Source organism: Halichoeres trimaculatus, unplaced genomic scaffold, assembly GCF_033239565.1.
Source record: "Halichoeres trimaculatus isolate MK-OKI-2021-1 unplaced genomic scaffold, fHalTri1.1 fHalTri1_scaffold_22, whole genome shotgun sequence".
In the NCBI taxonomy this organism is placed as follows: Eukaryota; Metazoa; Chordata; class Actinopteri; order Labriformes; family Labridae; genus Halichoeres; species Halichoeres trimaculatus.
In genome coordinates, this window is record NW_027437200.1 from 1692071 (window position 1) to 1715269 (window position 23199).

Here is a 23199-nt window from a genome sequence, read left to right on the forward strand (position 1 = left end):
AAGTGCAAAAAGGTCCACAAGAAAATAGATGCTGACAGCCCGTCCACCACTCTCCAGCCCAGCCAGTCTCCACCTCCACAGGGTCCAGGACTGAGCCTCCCCAGCAGTCTGCTCAGTCTCTGTCTCCTGGATCCTGTCTGCCCACAGCAGGTGAAGCTCCTCCAATGTGACGCCGGCGTCCGATGTTAGCTCCGTCAGCCACGTCCGTGAACAGCACAACGCCACTCCGCCCTCCAGCAGCCCCTCTGCTGCTGGGCTAGCACGGCTAGCTCGTCCATCCCACCAGAGATAGATCCCACGTTCCCAACAACGATGGATGGAAGGGCAGGTCCACGTCTTCACCTCCAAGCTCACACCGAGAACCAGCACATCGTCCTCACCTCCTCCTCCTCACCTTGAGGGAAATCATCAAGCCTTACACTAGTTAGCATTGACATGCTACAGGCTGCTAACAGCTAATTTCACATGTAAACAATGCAGCCATGGTTACATGTAGGATCTCCAGACAAACAGGAGAAAAGTAGTAAAAATATCACTGAAGACACAAAACGTTTGGTGTCTGTGACCAACAATGAACCATACAAAGTGATGATCCACTCCAAATACAAAGATGATGAAAAAGAGACGAAAAAAATTACAAGAAACGGACAAAGAAGAGTGAGCTGCTGCAACAGGCAGCTACTTGGGCAGCTACTAACAACGATATCATCCTACATTTAACTTTATGAATCAATAACATTAGCATTAGAGCTATATTTGTCAAAGCTGAGGGTTTTAAAAAAGGAAAACAATAATTTTTTCGTAATTTTGGGACCTGTCTGGGTTTTACTCTAAGGTAACGCCACAAAATGCGTGCTGTATCAAAATGAAATGAACTGAACCACTTGGTAGAAACAGTGCTTATGATATGGGATATGGGATAGAGTTTTTTTTTAACATGGGTCAATTCAGACAAGAAAAACAGACTTGATGCGCAAAGCCTTTAAACAGCTAATATCCAGTGTTCCTGAGACATCATAAACCAGGTAATGTTAATAAGTTTCAGAGTTCATTCAGATCAGCTTTAGACAAAGACTAAATCATCAATAATCTTAAAGTGAGGATTTTAGCAGTAAAGTGACTTGTGAGCTTCTAAACAGAGAGCAGGTTTTCTTCATGGTAACGTGTTTGTTAAACAGGTTAAGGGAACAGACAAATCTCTGTTACTGTTTCTGTTTGATCAGAGTTATTACAGCGCACATGTGCAGACATACAAACAGCTGTTAGAGCTGACTGACAGATGATCCAGAGGTGATCAGCTGATGCCGCTCCAGAGCTAGGGACGTCTCAGATCTCCTTCTTTCTCTTAATTTCCTTTAATTTCTCCATCATCTCTCCATCATCTCTGGTGGGAGGCAATGGTGTTTTCTCCCGGAGGCTAAGGGAAGCCATGCTGTATGTAGCTGTGATTTAATGAAAATCCTCCTTTTAACAGTTTGGATAATTCTCCTGTGTTTTGTCACTGTCATCTCTTCCTTATTTCTCTCCTCTACTTATTGAGCATTTTACGATGTGTAAAACAGCGCCCTCCTTAATGTTATGTGGTGAATGAGTGGTGAAAATACGTTATTGCACACTGTTGTCTGCAAGGAGGCCTAACTTAGTTGGCGCCCCTTGGTGAAAAAAACAAGAATGGTTAACCAATCAGATGAGGCTGCGGTCATGACACTGCTCAACTGTGATTGGCCAAGACTGTGTGAAGGGACTCCAACCAATCAAATCACAATATCATCATCATCATCATCGAGCCACTGAATGAAATCAGGGGGATTAGCACATTAGCAGTGTGCATGAAGCGGCTGGTTGTATATTTAAGTGGACGGTTGAGTAGATTAATACGATATTTAAGCTAAGTCAAGAGGACAATGTACGTGTGTGAATGAGTGACTGAGGGTGAGAGAGTGTAAGGGTGTGTGTTGGTATTCAAAGTATTTGTTACATAACAAGTGTGTTTGAGTAACAGGTCATTCTGTTACATGAAATAACAATATACAAGCTGTAACGTAGTCTTTTATGTACCCCACTCCCTAAACACATACAGATCAGAGGCTTTGACTCGGCTTCCTCAAAAAACAAAAAAAAAAACAAAAAAAAAACATGCCACACCACAGGTGGGAAGGACCAAGACACAGGTGAGCGATATCATCAGACACACACACCTGACTCTGCTCTGTGATGATCCCTCCATCACACTCAGTGGCTGTTTCCAAACTACCTACAGCGTAATGCACATAACAGCAGTTTGACTCTTCTTCTGTCTTATCGTCAGATTTGATCTTCAGGCATTTACCACATGTACCAGTTATGACTTCCTGGAACATCATTACAAAAGCTCAAAAGCAAAGCCTGATGGGATACTTGAAGGCTTGAGTCTTTGGCTGCCGTTGGACTCGTAGTTCTGCTGAAGCCTGAGTGTGTAGCCTGTAAATCTGTGTGTTACTCTGACTGTTACTGTAACTCTGTGTGAGTGTGAGGTGAGTCAGACAGTCTGATCTCATCTCTGCAGCCAGGTCATGAAATCTACTTTTCCACTCTCTCTGCTATCTCCCTGAGGTTCGGGTTATGTGGCCCACATCTTGACTGCGTTTGGGTCCTGTCTCTTGTTTTTTATTATGATTTTGGATTTGGGTTTTGTGTACAAATATGTTTGTTTGTTCTTGTTCCCAGAAATATAAAAAGAAACCCAGAACACGATGTTCTCTGCTGGATTCATGTGGGCGACTTATTGGTTTAATGTGAAGAAATGTAACAACAGCAGGACAGAAAGAAAGATAACTTCTGACTTTAAATCATCAAGTTATTCCAATTTGGTTATTCATCCCCCTCTTATGAAGTTTTACATTTTAACATCAAAAAACTCAGTCTAAACACTCAAACTCAGCCTTAAACTTTGGGTCCTCAGTCTAATTTTGTCATTGGTCCCCTCTTCGTAAGTACGACAAACAAACACACACTGACATTAAACTTCAGTCCTTTTTTTTTTGGTGACACAGTCACCTGGAAATGCTCTGTTTATGTTGTAATTTCAGAAACAGAAACTAAGAAGTTCTTAGTTTAAATCACTTTCCAGTGGTCTAAAGTTTTTTTTTTTTTCTAAGCCTGGTCCAGATATCTCATCATCGTTGTCGTGTGTGTGCGCTCGTTCCCTTCCTGTGTCCCACTAAGCTCCCTAAATCCTTAGCTAAACACCTCGGCTGTGAAAGGTCGCGCCAGGGTCAGAGGAAATTGAAAATATGTTGGTTAGCAGGACTCACAGGCATCACACACACACACACACACACACACACACACACACACACACACACACACACACACACACACACACACACACACACACTGACTGTCACACACTCTCACTGTCTGCACTCGGGCTAAGTGAGGTGAGTGAGTGTGTTTAGATAAAGTGTTAAAAGCTCAGACGGACATCGTCGTGGAATGTAAAGATAAGGCGTTTTTGCTTATACAAAGAAGCACACACACACTCAAACACACACAGAGAGTGGCGCGGCACACACCTCACCTCAGTGGTAATTATCTAACTTACACACATAATGGTGTTAATGGTGTTAATGGGCTAAGCAGCGACAAATCTCCCTGACCTGGACCGGAGACGCTGAGAGGCTGACACATTACACAAGAGGTCGTGACCTCATGATGGAGGGATGGATTCACATCCAGCCGGGGAGAGCTGGCTGATATTTCAGTAAGGCAGCATGAGCGGCTTGAGTCAGCTGGTTTGAACCCTCTCTGAACTGGGATTGGTGGGATTGTGGTGAAGTAAGGACTCTGTTTTTAGAGCAGAAGTTTGTGAATCAGAGCTGCTTTCATGGACTTCATCATTTCTCTGCTCCAGGTTTTTTCCACAACAGCTCTGAGATTCAGTCCAGGATACATGACTCAGTCAGAACAGATCCCTGGGGCTGGGAGCAAAACGTGGTCCTTCTGGAGGGTGGACTGGTTTCTGACTGTCACTTTAAGAATAATCAACAAACGAGTAAACATACAGAGCAGCTTTAACATCCACCCATTCATCTATCATTCCTCCATTTATAAATCCAGTTATACATTCATTCATCCATTTATCCATTCATCCATTTATCCATCCATCCATCCATCCATCCATCCATCCATCCATCCATCCATCCATCCATCCATCCATCCTTTGATACATTCATCCATCTATCAATCAATCCATCCATCTATCAATCAATCCATCCATCTATCAATCAATCCATCCATCTATCTATTACTCATCCTTCCATTAATCATGTCACCATGCATTTATACATTCATCATCTATTTATCCATCAGTTCATGCATACATCCATTAGAACAAGTTCAACAAACTTAGTAAGTTGACCCAAATGTCCCCCATTCGGCAGCGTCTTCATCTTCTGTCTATTCTCTCGATTATCATTATTATCTCTTCACTGATCACCTCCTCTCTATATTGAGTCCATGTTTGGTCAGAGCCTCGGCCCCAAACCAACTTTTTCAGTAAATAAGCAAAGTCAAATCTGTATTTGAAATATTAATTCATATTGTTGTTTGTGGTCAAACCTGGTTAACTGAGGTTGGATAAAGACGAAACATTTAACTACACACCCACAGACGTCGCTGATGTTTCAGTGTAAAGTGTGACCCTGTTAACTGATGACTCCCGGCCGTTAATCACATAGACTGTATAAAACATGGACGTAGCCTCTGCAACGTCACCTGTCTGTTCCAGAAACTGTGAAATGAAGCCAATGGTCGCAGCCACATCTGATATGACGCCGGCTGTGAGTTTTTCTTTGAGCAGCTACAGAGCGCCTGGCGGTCACGTGACCTGAGCTGTGTCGCTGATTGGACCATCAAACAATCCTAAATACTTGTAAACCGTGGAAATAGAAAGAAACTCACTCACCCTACAGTGTGTGCCGATAGTGAAATCAGTGTTTCAGACCCAAGCTGTTTTTGAACCAGACTGTAAATATGTTTTTAATGCTGTAAAAGTCAGTTTTTATGGCCTCTGATCAGCCAACCTCAAGCTGATTCTAGATGCACAGCCACTTTAAGCACTTCCACATAGGCTTCATTTTTACTAACCAGATGTTGTCCAGTGCTGCTAACAGGTTGAATTCAGGGTTTTAAAAAACGCCAACTTGAATGAATGAATAAAGCTAAACGCTGATTCTCGCGCTTAAGATCTGTGCACATCTTTATGGTGACTTGGACTGATAATCCCTCTATAGAGATCTCTGGTCCTAGGCTGTTCCAGTCTATCTATCTATCTATCTATCTATCGATATCTATATCTATATCTATATCTATATCTATCTATCTATCTATCTATCTATCTATCTATCTATCTATCTATCTATCTATCTATCTATCTATATATATATATATATATATATATATATATATATATATATATATATATATATATATATATATATATATATATATATATATATATATATGTATACACACACACACACACACACACACACACACACACACACACACACACACACACACACACACACACACACACACACACACACTGGGCTTGACCAGCTCCAACACTGAGCTTCCTCTTATGTTTCAGCTGTGTTTTCTGCTGTGATTCTGGTTTCCTAAAGGCTGCCAGCAGTGTCTATTACATCAACCCCATACCCAGAACCGCTTTAAAGAATGTCTGTGGGGTATTAGTGATATAAGCATGATCTCAAGTGTAACCAACATCTGATCGACCATGACCGGGGACGGCATGTTGTGGGTTTATAACTCAATGGGTGACACAACGTCTGATGATGAGAAGAAGAACAAAAACCAGGTCTAACTGAACCATTTCTTTGTGTGGAGACGTTGTACAGGTCTGGTTGTATCTGCTTTAACTCCTTATTCCTCTTTATCTACTGACATTAAGATCAGCTTGGTTCTGTCTGTGTGAAATGGAACGACGCTGTCCATGGTGCTGACACTCCCTCCAGTTCACCTTCAGGTCATTTTCATGCTGCAGCTCTGCAAACCTGCAGAAACTCCAGGCCTTAGCTGTAAATAAGAAACCAAACAAGCTTTTCCTTTTCACAAACACTCACCCACACACACACTCACACACACTCACACTCACACACACTCACACTCACACACACACACACACACACACTGCATGCACAGCGCTGTTTTCCCATCCTGAATTTCAGATTCTGATAATCTGTGAGTCTTGTTTAGAAGAACAGGATGTTCTGTGTATGAATGTGAGGATTGTACCTTAAGGCTGTTTTGCTGCAGGATTTACATTCGTTACATACACTCCCTCCAACCTGTAGCTAATCCACGGGTCAGCTGCATGTTTGCCCGGGTCAACAGAACTTTATGCGTGTCATGTAAGCAATGCATTTCTGGTTTTCATACGGGACCAACAGTTTTCTCCTTTTCTGCTGGAGGAATAAAAACTTAAGCATCTGCAGTTCCAGCCTCACGATTGTGCAACTCCTGAGGAGAGTCATATGATGTGACAGAAAGATCCAAAGCGGACGTTAAATGAATCCTGTGGTGGGACTTTTGTGCCAGTAACATGGTCGTGTTTCTGAGACGCCTCTGCCCACAGCAGCACCAAATCCTCCTCATCATGATAAATGACCCGTGACATGTTGCAGCTTTGGGATCTTAAAAGCCTCAGCTATGTTCTTCAGTTTTCTCTTCTTCAGATTCCTGAAAGAGAAGTTCTCAAAGTGAAAGAGGCTGAAAACGGACGAATAATTGATCCTCATGAAGCCAGAAGGTTGATATCCTCTCCTCCACGTGAACAGATGATGCACGATGAGTGTGTCTGTGTCTGTGTGCAAAAAGTGCCCATGCACACACACTTTCCCCATCAAAGCAGAAAATCAAAACAGTGCTGTGTCTCTGTTTTTCCTCCTCCTCCTCTTCTTCTGGCCTGCTGCCATGTGTCTGTCCTCCGCTAGGCGGCGGCATTGAGCCGTTTTCAGTGTGTGAGATGCTGAGCGGAGGAAAGGGAGAAGAAAAAGACCCTGAAATCCAAAGCCAAAGATTCCAAAAGGAAGCAAAAATACTTCTTAGATTCACTCTCTTTGCTCTGTTTGGAGACCGAAGAGACAGAGAGAGGAGAACCCAGATTTCAGGAGCAGGGGGTTAGAAATGTGTAAAAAGAGGTGGTGAAGCTCATCAAACACATCCTGACACATAAAGAAGCTCTAACTGCTCCTGTGTGTTTGACCTCTGCAGCACTGGGTGTGTGAGGGTCTCCTCTGCGTTATATCACCTCCGCTGATATTCCTGATCACAGTCTGAGGACCTAATTGAAGCCACTCACTTTCTTTGGCACCGCAGCGTGCCGAGAACAGCCCCGACTTCCCCCCAGAGCCTGCGACTCATTGATCCGTTTGTTTCCTGAAGGCTTAGGTGGAACGGAGAAGCGAGGCGAGGACACGACAGCGACACGTAGACCAGACCTGGAGTCACATACGTGACCTTTGGGTGAGAGGACACGAGAGGTGGCGTTAGATCACGGGTCGTCAGAGGTCTGAGGTCAGGAGGGATTCAGAGGAAGGACGGGGAGAAGGTTACCTTTACCTGAAGACACATTCTCATTGGAGCTCGTTTGGCCTCTGTAAGTTTTTAGAAAACCTAAAAGACGCATTCTAAAAAGAGAAAGAAAGAAAGAAAGAAAGAAAGAAAGAAAGAAAGAAAGAAAGAAAGAAAGTCCCTCCTCTGTGTCGACGCTCAGAGATTAGTGGAGAATTAAGGTGATAATGCGTTAATTGAAGCACCTCTGAGGACTTATGAATCAGATTTAGTTTTTTGGCACAGGCTCATTTCGGAGCTGAAACATTTGCCAGCTCCAAGGTCAGCTGGTGGTTTCCCATGATGCACCGGAAGCTGGAACGTGAGAAAACTGTAAGACGTTGGACTCGGGAAGGAGGGCGCACTCTACTTTTTACGCACCGAGCCCTGCGCGTAAAAAGCGCGCCTGGGAATCATTCACGTCTGGTGTGAGTTCGTATGATTCTGCAGCGTTTTCATCAAACTGCGCTGGAGTTTGTTGATTCGCTCTGCTGTGTCTGTGAAAGCGGGGTTACATCAGTCCCGATGAGCGCGCAGCGCGCTGTGTTCGTCTGCAGGTGATTAGCTCACCAGTGCGCACGTCCTGCACGGAGACACGAGTCATAAAAGTAAGTGCGAGCCCCGCTCCTCTCGCTCCCTCTCTGTCTGGCGCTCTGCCAGCTGCAGCACGCTCCAAGCCTCCTCTCCTCTTGCGCTGCTTGCCGCTCACTTTACACCAACCCCTCCCTCTTCTGAGAGGAGAGGAGAGGAGAGAAGAGGAGAGGAGAGGAGGGAAGGTTAGGAAGGGTAGGAGGACAAGAGGAGGTGGGGTGAGGGGAAGAGGGGGTCCTCCAGGAGCTGAAAGAGGTGGAGCAGAGGGAAGGGAGGGAGGGAAGAGGAGGGAGGGAGACTCTCTCTCCCTCTCAAGCCGACGCTGGAGGGGGGTGGGGGGCTGGGGTGGGGGGGACGGGAGCCCTTGGCCGCCTATTCGCCTTCCAGTTGCCTCCGCACTATATAAACACTCATTGGTGCCTCTGGCCTGACGCACACACACACACTCTTTACGCACGTATCCACACACTCACACACACTGAGGGTGACTTGTATATGAAGAGAGAGAGGGAGGGAGAGAGAGAAGCGCTTCAGAAACAGAAAGGTACACAGAGGAGAGGAGAGAGTGGACGACAGAAAGTGAGAGAAGGAGAAAGAGGACGGTGGCTCCTGAGCATCTCCTGCGCACCTTTTCCCTCCTGACGGATCTTAAAGTCTTCACTTTATCCTCCCCCTGCTTTCCTCAGAGAGAGATTTAACTTTTGTTTTTTTCTTTCAAAAACATTTTTTTAGTTTTCTTTTTTAATTTAAAAAAGTTTGGAGTTGAGAAAGACGCGATTCCTGGAGGAATTTTTGTTCTTTTTTTTCCCCACCAAACCAAGTCTTTCCATCCTTCGAGAAGTTTGAGAAAGTAAAGCCCTTCTCAGTTCCAGGGCTCGGCTTCACTTTTTCCACGTGTCCCACGGTTCCCCACAGCTCCTGAAACAAACGTGTCACTCTGTTTTTTTTTTTTGCCTGCTTGGGAAGTTTCAGAAATTCTTTTCATTTCATTTTGAATCACCAAAAGAGACCAAAATGACATTTCAAGCCCCAGCCGTGTGTGGTTCTTGTCCCAGAGGCTTAAATCACTGAACAGAGTCAGTCTCAGAGATTTACTGAGGTGTGAAACTGAAGACACGGGGAGCGCAGCTCACCTGTAGCATCTCCTCCACTCTGATAACACTTGTTTGCACTTTTTACGCACAGAGACGCCACTTTGTGACAGTTTGAAAACAAAGACCCACTCTCTCTTGGAGTGGAATCTCGCACTTCAGACACTTCATTCATTCGGCTGCCTCTTGTCACATCCAGCGGGGCTTTGGAGCGCGTAAAGGAGCGCTGCGCTTTTACGCATAAAAGAGTTGAAACACTAACTTTTGCAGCACCCAGAGGATCCAGACCTGTCTGCTTTCACGAGTTTCAAGAGACTTGAGCATCTTTTTGAAAGTCTTCCAGAGCTCTACGGGGACGCCGGGCTCTCCATCATCATGCTCTTCGACAGCTTCGACCTCGTCTCGGCTCTGGCCACTCTGGCTGCCTGCCTGGTGTCCATGGCTCTGCTGCTCGCCGTGTCTCAGCAGCTGTGGCAGCTCCGGTGGACGGCCACGCGGGATAAAAACTGCAAGCTGCCCATGCCTAAAGGATCCATGGGCTTCCCTTTCATCGGCGAGACCTGCCACTGGCTCCTGCAGGTAAGCGTGCGCTCAGGGCGGGGAGGAGGGGGCAGTGATCCCGGAGTCAGACGGGATTTAATCCAAGTCTGATGAAATCACCCTTATCTGTTTCAGGAGCTGGCTCTCCAGACTCTTGTTCTGAAATCTTCTGCTTTGGCTTCATTCATGAGCTCTGCACTTTTTCAGACTCTACTGAGCGTGCGCTGCTTTTATGGGCTTCAGTTTGGAAGAACGAATGAGTTAGACTGAAACGAGGAGCGAAATGAGCTTCAAACAGACATGTCCAAAACTTTAACCAACTTTTCCACATTTTTTGAGATAATTCTGCAACTGACGCTTTGAACGCACCAATAACGCTCAGTGTTCTTCCTCTTATCCGTGAAATATCTATAACTTTTCAGATTCTCTGACTTTGAATGCTCACGTTACGCGTGATAAAGCGTCTTGATTCCGTTCATTCTCAGCCTTATATCGACACTTTACGTGACTGTAAGTGTCGCGCAGGCGGCCTGACGCTGATCCACCCCCTCACAGAGCCCTCACGCACACTTTCACTTCACCTTTGATTAGTTCAGAGCGCGGCTCCATCAGGGATCGGATCAGTTTTATTGTCTCAGACGGGAGCGTGTCGGGTCAGCCAGCCGCGGCGCGCGCAGGGGTCGAGCTGCAGTCAGGCTGATAGTTTATCTGATAGGCTGAGAGTTTGGGGCATTTCCTTCAAAATAAAAGTCTGAAGGATGATGATTGGATGAAGCTCTTAGAGTATGGGGTGTGAGATAAAAAGTGCAGGGGAGAGACAGAGGGGAGGTAAATGGGTGAGGGGGTGAGGTGAGGGTAAAGTGCACACCTCGGACACCCTCTCTCCCCCTTTCCTCCCCCTTCTTCATCTTGGCTGCATCCAGAATCAGTTCCCAGCACGCTGCATGTTTCATCGAATAATTCAGATTCCTCTTGTTGCAGTGGTTTAGGAAAACTTTCTGAAAGTCTGACTGAGGTATTTCACTCCAAAACTTCATCTTCTGAATGAGGAAGTTTAAAAGAATCCTTTGAATGCAGCAGGAATCTATGTTTGACCTTTAGGTTTGGATCAGTGAAGGTAAAAAGGAGAATACAGCTCACCAAACGGCGACAGTCCCGGTGAAATTGATGTCTCCAGGGGCGGTGGGGCGGGGGGGCTTATAATGAGAGAAAGGGGGAGAAGGCAAATGAGCGGAGGCTTGAACTCGCCGTGCTCCTCTCCGTTAACATCTGACACCGAGCGAGACGCGTTCCCGGAATGCAAGCGGGGACCACGGCCAAGTTTATGGAGTGTGTGTGTGTGTGTGTGTGTGTGTGTGTGTGTGTGTGTGTGTGTGTGTGTGTGTCAGATGGAGGAATAAAAGGCTGAGTGTGAGTACTTATGAGGACCAAATGTCTCCGTAAGAAGAGCAGGATGGGGTCCTGGCTCCTGGATGCAGCTCCATCACGGTGAAGTGAGGTGGTTAATGTAATCCATGAACTGCCTCGTAAATCAGCTGAGCTCGCAGAGAGGGAGAGATACTCAGCTGCAGCCGGAGGCCTCGTCCGCTCTGTGGGGAAGCAGCACACAGATCCAGGTCTGATGGGGACCCCCTGTCCCAGATGATTGTTCATGTCCCAGCTAGTAGCTTGATTGGTCGTGAAGACGAGGTGTCAGCCGCGCCCTGAGACAGATGTGGGGTTTCTCTGCTCCGCTGTGGTTTGGATGAAGAGTGTGAGAACAGGGAGAGGGAACATTCAGAGATAAGACGATCACTGACACTTTGACGTCAAACACAGCTGCTGACATCTTCACAGCATCTTCGCTGTTCCCGCTTTCTTCAACATCCTTTTCCTTTCATTCGATGCACTTTTAAAGTGATTCATAGACTTTCTCTGAGAGTTTGAGTCGTGTTTGGTAGTTTTCAGCCTGTTTCCTCACTGATCTGATGAGTACCAGACAGGAACTCCTCAGCATTTTGATTGGTGTGGTTTTTTTCTCTTCTTTTAGCTCTGTTTTTGGTCTCCTCCACCCCTTCAAGCAACTCTCTGCCTCTGTCTCTGCCCTAAACACCTCTTCTGTCTCTGAATTGTGTCAAACTTTGGATATATTTGATTTTAAGTGCTTTCCTGCTGCTTTACCGTCAGTGTTTGTTTCTTTGCTGAAAACTGATGCAAAAAGTCGTAAGCGAGGACTGAAAAGCAGGAGCTGAAACTCTGCAAACAACATTTTCAACCCTTTTCATTTTGTCATTTGTTTGATGAAACATATATTTCCACGACTCTCATGGAGGAAAAAGCTGAGCTTCACATATAAGAGTTTAGATTCCTACAGGTCATCGATGAGGCGTAGACTTCTTGCTCGCTTTTGTTCTCCGTCTCCTTTTCTTTCCCTCCACATCTTCTCTTAAACTCTGCTACATCAACACACTTTCCTTTAATCTGAGTGTATACATACGGTGTGTATATATTTAACCTGACACACACGCACAGCGGCAGCAGCAGCAGATTTCAGTGACAGCTCCGTTTTAAAGCGATCTGCAGTTAGGAACAGTTTTACGGTCACTCTGCCAAAGACCTGTCTGCTCTCATTAGGAGCTGGAGCTTTGTGGACCCACGGTGCCAAGCAGGAGCCTCACACACACACACACACACACACACACACACACACACACACACACACACACACACGCACACACACACACACACACGGGGCAAATTCATATACACAGTGAAATAAACAGGAGTTATGCACACACGTCTTACCGTTAACACATGCTTTTCGCTTAGGAGCGCGCGCACACACACACACACACACACACACACACGTATGAACAAAGCATGAACAACACACATCGATTCATGTTTGTTCAAATCTTGACTCCTAAAAATGTTCTCCTCAGAGGTCTAAAACGTGTAAATGAATGAAATGTGCAGCATCTTGTAACTGGTCACAAAGATCTGACGCCTTTTTTCTTTGACGTAAAAAACTTTGAGATGCTAAGATTAACATTTCACCAGATTTATTTGAATTTTAATCAGATATTGAAGCTTGATGAGTGAAGACAATGCTACTTTTTAATAAACTGGTTAAGACTTCATTCTATAAGTTGTAAAAAAAAAGACAAAATTGGGAAATCATCTCTCTTACTAGAGGAAATCGTCATCGATTGTCAGTTTGTCTCAATTAAACTCAAACTTTTTCAGCAGTTACACCTGACAGTTTGAAGTAAAGAAAAACTGAATTTGAGACAGAAACAGAAAGTTTCCAGATACCCTAACCCTGACTGTGGCAGTTACCTTCTGCTGCCACAAGGGGGGTCCTGAAAGTGAGCCAAAGGTCCTAGAAGCTGTTTTGGATCAGTTTATGGCTTTTGAGTAACATTTAAAACTTTTCTTTGAAGTTTTTATGTTTAGATGCCGAGTGTTGCAACATGTACAAATTCCACTTTTCTTAAACACATTTTCCACAACTTTTTTTTTTTTTTACCCCACATTTGATAAGGGTTTCAGAAGTTATGAATACAATTAGTACGGTTAGAGCTAAAACAACAGATTTATTTAAATTTAAAAATAAAATAGTTGTAAAAATATTTAAGCATGATTTCTGTAGAAACCAAAACACTTTCTTCTTCTTGGGGCCAAGGCCAAGCTGAAGGTTTTGGAGAACAAGCAGGGTTGTAATTTGTGGGACTTGAAAAGTGGAGGTCCTTCTCCAAAAGAAATTTCTAGATCAAAGGTCAATCATGAAGAAAAATGTGATAAAAAAACTAAAAAACTGGAAGAATAAAAACATCAGATTTCTAAAGGAGCCGATTGGAGCAGTTACCTTCGGACACCTCTAGGAGTCCCCAGAAGTTCCCAGACGCTGTTTAGCTGAATTTCTACCAACAAAATTAAACCATCTTTTGAAATAATTTATTTAGTTTAGATTAGATTTCTTCCATGACACTTTGTGAAGAGTGGAGGATAAGAACGCTGCGGCGCCACGGCCCGGGTTTCCCGTCGTACAAATTACTGCTGCTCCTGGACACTGAAGTGAAACCTATCAGCCATTCTGTACGCGTCCTCTCACAGTCTGGTCCTGATATCCCACAAATATGCACACAAATACACACGTGCACACATAAAATGACACCACACATACACACACACAAACACAAATACACACACATGTGGTGCAGACAGGCTGGATTGAATCTGGGTCAGACCTGCGGAAATGAACACATGGCACTGGGACTCAGACTGTACTCAGTGTGTGTGTGTGTGTGTGTGTGTGTGTGTGTGTGTGTGTGTGTGTGTGTGTGTGTGTGGAGAGCCAGGCACAGAATACACACTCAGAAGACGGTCCGTGCAGACGCTTTAAATGTTTTCTCTGATTGTTTTTATCTGGTTATCTTTCCAGGATCATATTAGCGACAGTTAGCATGCACAGCTACAGTAAACACACGCATACACACACGGAGTGATGTGTGTCCCTCTGTGCCAGCCTGTCTGCTGGTCTCTGTTGTGCAGTGATGAAGTGTAAATGACGGTGGGCAGAGTAATAACAGAGCTGCAGACCAGAAACTCTCTCATCTCACACAGTGATGACAGCTCTCTCCTTCTCCTCCTTGTCCCTCGCTCCTCTTCTCCTTCTTTTCTCTAACACCTGTCCTGCTCTCTCCAGCAGCTCTACAGATAAACATCCTTCCTATCTAACATGCATCAACCAGTTAAGTTGAAGACTCTTAAGATAAGTTCAGGTCCTGCTGAGCGGACATGCGTTTTGTGGTGTTTCCTTTGGCTGAAACCGGGACAGGTCTCCAGATTATCGACCTGTACTGTCCCACTTTCTGGTTCCATTCTGTTGGGGTCATACCAATCTGACCCTAGAAGGAGGAGGTAGAAACCCTGCAGTCTGTTGATTGATCGAATAAATGGTCACTTCCTGTGTGACAGCGGCTGTTTTTCTCCTGGCGACACAGCCTTCTCTGGAACAAAGCTTGATTGTTCTGTGTAACAAAGAGCTACATGCCGACCACAAAGAAGACAAACCACTGGATTAATTAGCAGGTACCTTGTGTCCACCATCTTGAAAAATTCAAATTGGTTATGGGCAGTTTGTTGTCAAGTGACTTACAGAGACTGCTCATGCCAGTTTTCATGCTGACATCACCAACTTATCACACTACTGAACTGCTTGACCAATGGTCATCTTGACTTTTTGAAGCATTTTACATCTTTTTTTTTTTTTTTTTAAAAGAGTGGCTATTAGAGGGTATATGTGCCAAATCACATTCACATTCTGCTGCACTATTTTAAAGTGGACATATCATGCTTGTTTCTCCTTTTCACTATGCCAGACTAGGATGCCTGTAAAGCATTTCTGCCCTCGGTACAAGTCATTTAGTTCCTTCATTGCCCCACAATAGCGTTCTCAATATCCTCAGTTTAGACCATTCTGAAGATCTCGTTGAAACGCTCCGTTTCCAGAATGACCTCCAGTAACCTCGCAATGTCACAGCCCTTTGTGCTCTGATTGGTCAGTTCTATCAGAGGGGCGGAGGGGGTAGAGCCAGGGGGTGGTTTTTGCAGCATGGCAGTGTTTACAAAATCACCACATTGAATGGAGCAGACCGAGCGAGTTTGCTGTTTGCCAAAACTTCACCATAAGGCATTGATAGCACTAATAAAATGGCAGAGTGTAGGATACGTCCTTTTGTATTGGACCCCGAGTCAGACCCGGACGGTTCTGCAGCTCAGGTGGAAGAAAATCCACCTGGACACAGATCATCTCAGGACGCTTCAGTGTGGTGAGTCAAAGCGGTACTGTAACATGTAGAGTTTATACGTGGAAATATAGGCAGACTTCACCAATAAACTATTTCTATAACAGGGCTCCATCCTGCTCCTTCACTTTTCTCTGTCTGTTTTATCCATCATGCTGAAAGTGTAGACTAAAGATCGCCTCTACCGTCAGTTCCTCACTATGTTATTACCGCAGCATTATTGTGGTCCAGGTTCACAGTGCATGTCAGAACAAGCATGCAAATATCACAGTCTCAAAAGTATTACAACGTCTGCTAAAACTACAGTGTTTCAACTGCTAATTCACCATGTAAAGCCGAGCTGCTCAGCAGAGCAGAGTCCCTGCATCCAGCACTCAGTCAGTCGGCTCTTGGTGGGTGTATCCCTCGGTGGCTGTTGTGTGACTCGTTCTAGGATATCAGAAAAAATACAATATCTCATGTTTTGAAAATTCAGGAGGTGAAAGGTCTTGTTTTCAAATTTATTATATTATATGTAAGTATTAAATCGGGGATCAGCATGATATGTTCTCTTTAAGGATGTTGCATGACAAAAAGACAACTTTCAAATACTTGTGCCCATGTGGTTCACGATTTGAGGACATCATCAGCCTTGATAAGAAGCTTTGTTCCAACGTGTTTCTTAAATGTTGTAGAGATCGCCTCCACGCGTCTTTTAGAAGCTTGCTCCTGACCTCATGGAAACTCAAAGTCACGCAGGAAGAGGTTTGAGTCCTCCGAACTGCTCCCGTCACCTGGAGTGTTTTGGACTTTGTGGCACATATGGGATCTTTTTGTTTTTTGATTCTCGAACAGAGCGTGGATTGTGAGGCTTGGTGGCTTCATCTATAGAAGGTTCCATTACTGCGGTCCAGCTCGCTGTGTGCTGCATAGCTGCGGTTACACAGTCCTCAGGCACACACACACACACACACACACACACACACACTGAGTGTGAATGGAAATACTAAGAGTATATAAGCACAACGTCATGTGACACACACACATCAACAGTTGGTGGATGAAGCTAACAAACACGAGCATGTCCACTGACTCTTTTTCTACGAGTCCGTCAGACCTGGAGTAAACCTGTGAGAGCATGATTTAGGATTGGAACTTTTACTTCAAGGAGCAGACTTTTCTGTGCACGAGTGTGTGTGTGTGTGTGTGTGACTCAGTCAGCATCCATGGAGGGAGCCTTGATTCCACCAACCTTTCAGCCTTTTTTCACTATCTTTAAGCTCACTTCTCTCACCCTTTTTGCATTTTTTTGTCTTGTTTTATGAATTAATTGACAGAAGTAGAAGAATGACATGAAATTGTATTATTTTACTGGTCTTTAATACGTGTTTTTACCTTTTAAATCCTCCCACATTCATTAACACTACATCATTCTTCGTTTTCATGTGTCCGTCCTCTGAGATCATTGGTCTTTGCATCTTTTGCACCCACTGCTTCGACGCCTCACATGTTTCTCTGTCCTCATCCACTCCAACACAAACTGTGAAACACAACTCTCCCACATGTATGCCCACCTTTTATCCATCCATCCTTCCTCTCCATCCATCCGTCCTCCTCCTCTTCCTCCTCTTGTTCTGAGTAGCAGGAGGTGCTGGCAGCCCCTTCTTTCACCCTGAACACGCCGCTCCTTCCTAACAACACTCTTGTCCTTGGCCGAGCACAGAGCACAATGTTAGAGCTGTTTTTGTCAATGAGTGTGTGTGAGTGTGTGCGTGTGTGTGTGTGTGAGGGGAAGATCGTCTTCGGTCCAGTCGTGAACTTTGTGTTTGGATGTGGAAAGTTTAGTATGACCTGTCTATGGTCAAAAACTGGGGATGCAAAGACTCAAACCGTACAGTGTCAGGCCTTTTTACAGCTTCATGACCGTCCATAGCTGCCAGTGGGACTCATTTCTGGACCCAAACATGCTTTTTATATTTAGATAGCTCTAGTGCTCTGTCGTTATAACGCTGGCTTACTTTTTCAACTGCTCTCCATCACTTCTGCCGAATTTTAACCCCTAGTTTTCCACTTCCTGTTTGTTATAGCAGCTTATCTTACAATAAACCAAGCATTAGCATGTCTAATATTTGGTGAACAGCGTCACCTGACAGTGTCAAAACATCAGCCATAAGTGTTAGCTAAAGGTTGATGTTAGCTAATGACTCAGGTCTACTTTGTTTATTCAACACTTACAGCAAACTCTCACCCGTTTTTTTGTGATAACTTAGAATAGAATAGAATAGAATCGAATAGAAAATACTTTATGTATCCCAGAGGATAAATTTAGGAATTATATAAATATGTATTAAAAAAGCTACTGCTTCAGCTGATACTCTAAGATGTCCATTAGAATTTGTAGCTAACAATTTACAGGAGCTAACGCTTTCAGATTGGTATCAACCACTTGCTCGAAGCTAGCATGATAAAGCTACTATTAGGAGTTCTGAGCTAGCACTGAAACAGACTGAAGCCTTTTGTGGATCTACATTAGCAAAGAATTAGCATCCATTTAAGGTTATTTTTGAGGCTTTTTACTGGTGCAAAAGGGGTGTGTCTGACAAGATGATCAAGAGATCATCACATAAAGCTCATCTTCTCTTCTTTCAGGAGCCTTTTGTTTTCCTTGCCCAAATATTTGAGGAGTTACGGTAATGAGAGCAGCTTGCATCAGTTACTGCCTGTGAGTGGAATGTGGTTACACATTAAAGAGTCTCAGTTTCACTGTAAACAGTGAAACCAAAAAGAGTTGTAACATTGTATCTGGTTAAACTTGAGCATCACAACCCGACTGGAGAAATGAGTAACAGGCTAATAAGCAAACTTTAGCTGAACTCTACAAACCAAATTGATGTTGTTAAATCACACACTTTGTGATCTGGTGTTTGGTTGGGGTTTAGAAAACATTTGTGCTCAATTTTGACCATTTTCTGAATGTTTTCAGACTCTTCAAGGAGGCAAAAAACTTGAATTTCCATTCAAACGACAACAAGCTGAGTCACTGTTGGACATTTTAATGTAAACAGTATGTTAGCAAAGTAATTCAACCATTTATCCTTTATTTGTAGCCACCTTTGTAAAGTATTTTCACTTTTTAAACCACTTTAGAGTTGTTAGACATGATCCAGGCGGTGTACTGTGGTGGTTCCCCTACGTGGTTCCCGACCTGGGATGTGAGTAGGCCTGTTTAGGGTTGGAACATGGATCTAGTGAATACATCCAGCAGCAGGATGACATGATGTATGAATGATGCTACTTCCACCAGGGGAACCTAGCAATGCTGAGTTACAGAGTATAAGACTGACGTGTTTTTTCCCTGAACACATCGTGTGGACGGCTGTGCACTCAGACAGTCCTTGGTCGGTCCCTCTCCTCTGACCTCAGATATACGTCGAGCTCCTCGCCCTAATGTTTGTCGGGTGGCTGGTTGTGTGTCTGCATTTGCTTGCAGTCGGGGAACGTGTTTGTGTGTGTGTGTGTGTGTGTGTCGGGTATTAGCTGGGGTCCCGGGGTGAGTGCTTAGAGAGTTTTGAACAACCATAATCTCCCTTCCTATAATGTCCCCGGGTCAGGGGCCAACCCTGTCCCTCCCCGGCTCTCTCCCTCTGTCTCTCCCTCTGTCTCTCCCTCCTCTCCATTCTCCTTGTTTTTTGGCTGAACCATCCGAAGCTCATTTTCCTTAATCCGTCTTTTTAAAGCGAGCAGCCTTCCCCATCTCTCCGCCTCCTCTGCCACGCTCTCTGCTTGCTTTCTCCTGCTCCCTTTTTGGCGCTTTCACACTTTCTCCTTTTTTTTTTCTCCTCACTTTTCTCTTTCTCTCTCTTTTCCTCCACTTCTCTTCTTTTCTCCCTCCTCCCCGCCCTTATTCCCTTTCTCCCGTCTCACTTTCTTATTCCCTCTCTTTCGTCTTCCCTCTCTGTCTCTCTGATGTGGTGGCGTGACCGTAAAGGGACGGGGTTCATTGTCAAGTGGAGGACCTATCGCACCATTCAAACACACACACACACACACACACACACACACACACACACACACACACACACACACACACACACACACACACACACACACACACACACACACACACACTGGTTCCTTGGTATCTCTGGCAGCGCTGAATGATTGACAGCTGAAAAGAAAGAAGGAATTCCCTCACAGCCTTTGACCTCGTTTCCTCTCTCTTGTGCTCCTTGATGCCGCTGCTTTTTCACTTTTCCACGTTTATTTTTCTTTGAGATGTTTTCTCTCCAAGAATTCATCTTTCAACGGTAAAGTTTGGTGCATTTTTCCTGTTTCTTTGCTTCTTATCCCCAAAAAACTCACACTTATATCAAAAAATGTTGCCTTTGCTAAAAACTTGGCGTCACGAACAGATCAGTTTATCATTATGTTTCATTAAGAAGCTTTTTTTTTAAGTAAACGTGACGTTTTTCTTGTATGTTTATACTTTCTTTGCTGCTGTCAGGATGGTTAATAAAGGTGGACTGCTGTGTTGGGTTGAATACAGTTAAAATGATGCTCTTTTAACGGCTGAGGGCTGTTCCTGATCCTGCAGCGAGAGAAAATATCAACTCAGCTCTTTTTCTCTTCTATGAATCTGCTTCATTTTAATTTCATTTAGGTTCATGAGGTTGTTAAAAAACCCTGCAAAAGAGCCATAAGGACGTAAAACCAACAGACGCAAAAAAGTACGAATGAACATTTTTAAAATACACGGCAGAACTGAAATGAATTTTCATCAGAGAGCAGAAAAATTGATGTTTCCTCTAAATCCTCACTTGACCGCACACCTTCACTCACTTAGGCATGAGTAGATCTTCATATTATATTTCAAAAGTTCAGGAAGGATAAAAAAAGACATTTATGCAAAATAAATGATAAAAATAAAATAAATAAACAAACAAATAAAAAAGAAACAACAACAAAAATGAGGCCAACGAGGAAAGGACTGAAGGCAAAGGGAAATTAATAAAATTGCTGGTATTTCAGGCTTGTTATCCTGCAAAGATGAACTGCAAAAACTATTTGACTTAGGTGCAACATTGAGATGATAAATGCCGACATCATGTGTTTTAAAAATATGCAGGGAATATTCTAACTTGGCGTTATTATTATTATTATTATTATTATTATTATTATTATTATTTTTGATGCATTTGTCTAAAAAAGTCCAAACTCATGCACTGAACAAGCACAAAGCCGCCAAATATCACGAAGTGTCTCCACGTCCACCCACAGGGTGACAGGACTAGAGCTTTAAAATGCATTTTTTCCTCATTTCTTTAGTGTTGTGTCTTCACACACTCCTCTTTTTTCCTTTTTCTGCTCTCATTCTGCTTTCGGCTTTTTCGTAGTCGAGGCCTCTCTGCTCCCCTCGCAGACGTCACCCCGACATTTCTCTTTCATAGAGCTCCGAATGTTCACCTTCCTGCTGTCCCCCATATCACCAGGCTGTGCGTGAGTGTGTGTGTGTGTGTGTGTGTGTGTGTGTGTGAGGGTGTGTGTGTGCAGGTCGAGTGGCGGCGTTGATCTGAGTAAACATAATTAGCTGTGTTTTTTTGTCTTGCCCTAATAAAAGAGTCATTTGTTGGACATTTCCACTGAGCTACAAAGAGGACATTTATAAGCCCAGGGCCCAGGTTCGCCCCCAGGCCAACCCCAACAGAACAGACGGGGGTATTTTTAGCACGGCCGGCTGCTCGCCCCCTCGCCCTGCTCAGACGCTGTGTGAGTGTGAGAGGTGAACATGGGAGATTTTATGATATTTCACCAGACTCTCTGAGATCTCTGTGGCGTTGCTCTCAGATCTGAAAAAAAAGCTCTTCCTTCAAACTGCAAACTTTGAGATATCACAGGACTTCTCGCCCTGACGCAACCTTCAGAGACATCGATGTGCGTAACACGCAGGCAGATGTACAAAAATCTGTGCAGAATCTGTACGTAGACGTCACACAGATCTTTTTGCTTTGGCTCCTCTGGTTTTTTTGTTGATGATCAGCAGATTGTGCGTGTCGTCCTCATTTATTTCACAGTGAGGGGTTGTACCATCCTCCACCCAACGCTTCTTTTCATCATTTGGTGAAATTTCAATAAAATTGCAAGTGTCAATTAAAAAAAATGAAACAAACCAAAAAACAAACAAACAACAACAATAAAAAAAAAAACGTGAAAACAAATTTCTTTATTTACAGTAGTTTTTTTTTTTTTTTAATTCAAAGAAACATCACAGGTAAAGATTAAAAATTATCGCAGGTTTGCAAAATGGCTAAGTCGTGCTGAATTATTGCAAAAAGTCCTGACCCCTTAATGTCTTCATATTTATTTCTAAATTTCTTCCGCTTTAATGTCCAAATAATTGTGGAGAATATTTTGAGGAAGCACGATGACATCTGACGTCCAGGGCTCACCAGACGTCTTTAAACTTCTTCGGACAGGATGTGTTTTGGTGCTCCCTTCTGAAAGTCGTTAAAAAATAGAAATAAAAGTCAAACACTGATAAAAACAGTGTTTGACTTTTAAGGTGTGTTTTTTTAATTTCCTGCACGGAGCTGCTTTTGCTTGGGCGTCTTTGCAGCGGGTAGATTTGCTCTACTGCATGTCACAGCTGAAGAGGACACACTTCAGGCTTTGCACCGCCACGCTCGCTCCTCTCTGTCACTCAAAACATGTCCTCAAAAAAAAAAAAAAACAACAAAGAAAAACTTCTCTTAGGTTTTCAGCTCAGAGTGTGTGTGTTGCCTGTGACCTCAGCGGGAAAATCAGTTGTGATGCCGTTGGCGCATTTTTAGTTTCTGGGTTTGTCAAACGCTCTTTTTTTTCTTTTCACCAAACGGAGAGTTTACAGCAGATGGTGAGAATTGTTCAACTCGTGGTCGATCAGTGTGAAAGTGTGACGCCTCAGTCTCCGCGGCGACGTCTACGACTCTGTGTGTGTGTGTGATCCAGTGTGTGTTTCTGTACGTGTCCTCCTGCACGAGTAGAGTGGCGTCATTACATCACAACTTTCCATGCTCGCTCTTGTTCCCTCTGAGCATGTGTGTGTGTGTGTGTGTGTGTGTGTGTGTGTTGCCAGAATTCAGAGGGAGAAGGGGGTGTACACTTCTCACCTTTTTTACGTTAAATGTCATCCAGACCACACCCCTGGCACACACTTGAACACACACACACTGAAAACACACACAGGGATTATTTTAAGGCGACTTTGGTTCTTCTGGGGAATAAGACGGATGAAATCCCGCCAAATTGTGCGAGTGTGAAAAGAAAATACAGAGGAATGGAAAGAGAGGAGTGCACGCATAATATTCACTCACACACACACACACACATACACACACACACACCACAAAAAGTACACAATCGACTCAATCTGATGCTGTATCTTGGAGTGTGAAAGAGAGCCTTGTCTGGCTGCCTGAGGAACTCCCTTCAACTGTGTGTGTGCGTGTGTGTGTGTGTGTGTGTGTGTGTGTGTGTGTGTGTGTGTGTGTGTGTGTGTGTGAAAGTGCAGGCCAGCCAGGCAGACACACTAAACCACTCTACATCCATGTGGCAGCAAA

At 44.1% G+C, this 23199-nt stretch overlaps 1 protein-coding gene across 1 annotated transcript in view; it reads left to right on the plus strand.

The window, feature by feature from the left end:
• Positions 1–8656: 8656 nt before the first annotated feature.
• The window catches only part of cyp26b1 (cytochrome P450, family 26, subfamily b, polypeptide 1), a 36745-nt gene continuing 22202 nt past the window's right edge, over positions 8657–23199 (plus strand). Inside the window, exon 1 of the mRNA XM_074662244.1 lies at positions 8657–9875. Coding sequence (XP_074518345.1) covers positions 9672–9875 — 204 coding nt within the window. The 5' untranslated portion in view covers positions 8657–9671. The remainder of the gene's footprint in view (positions 9876–23199) is intronic.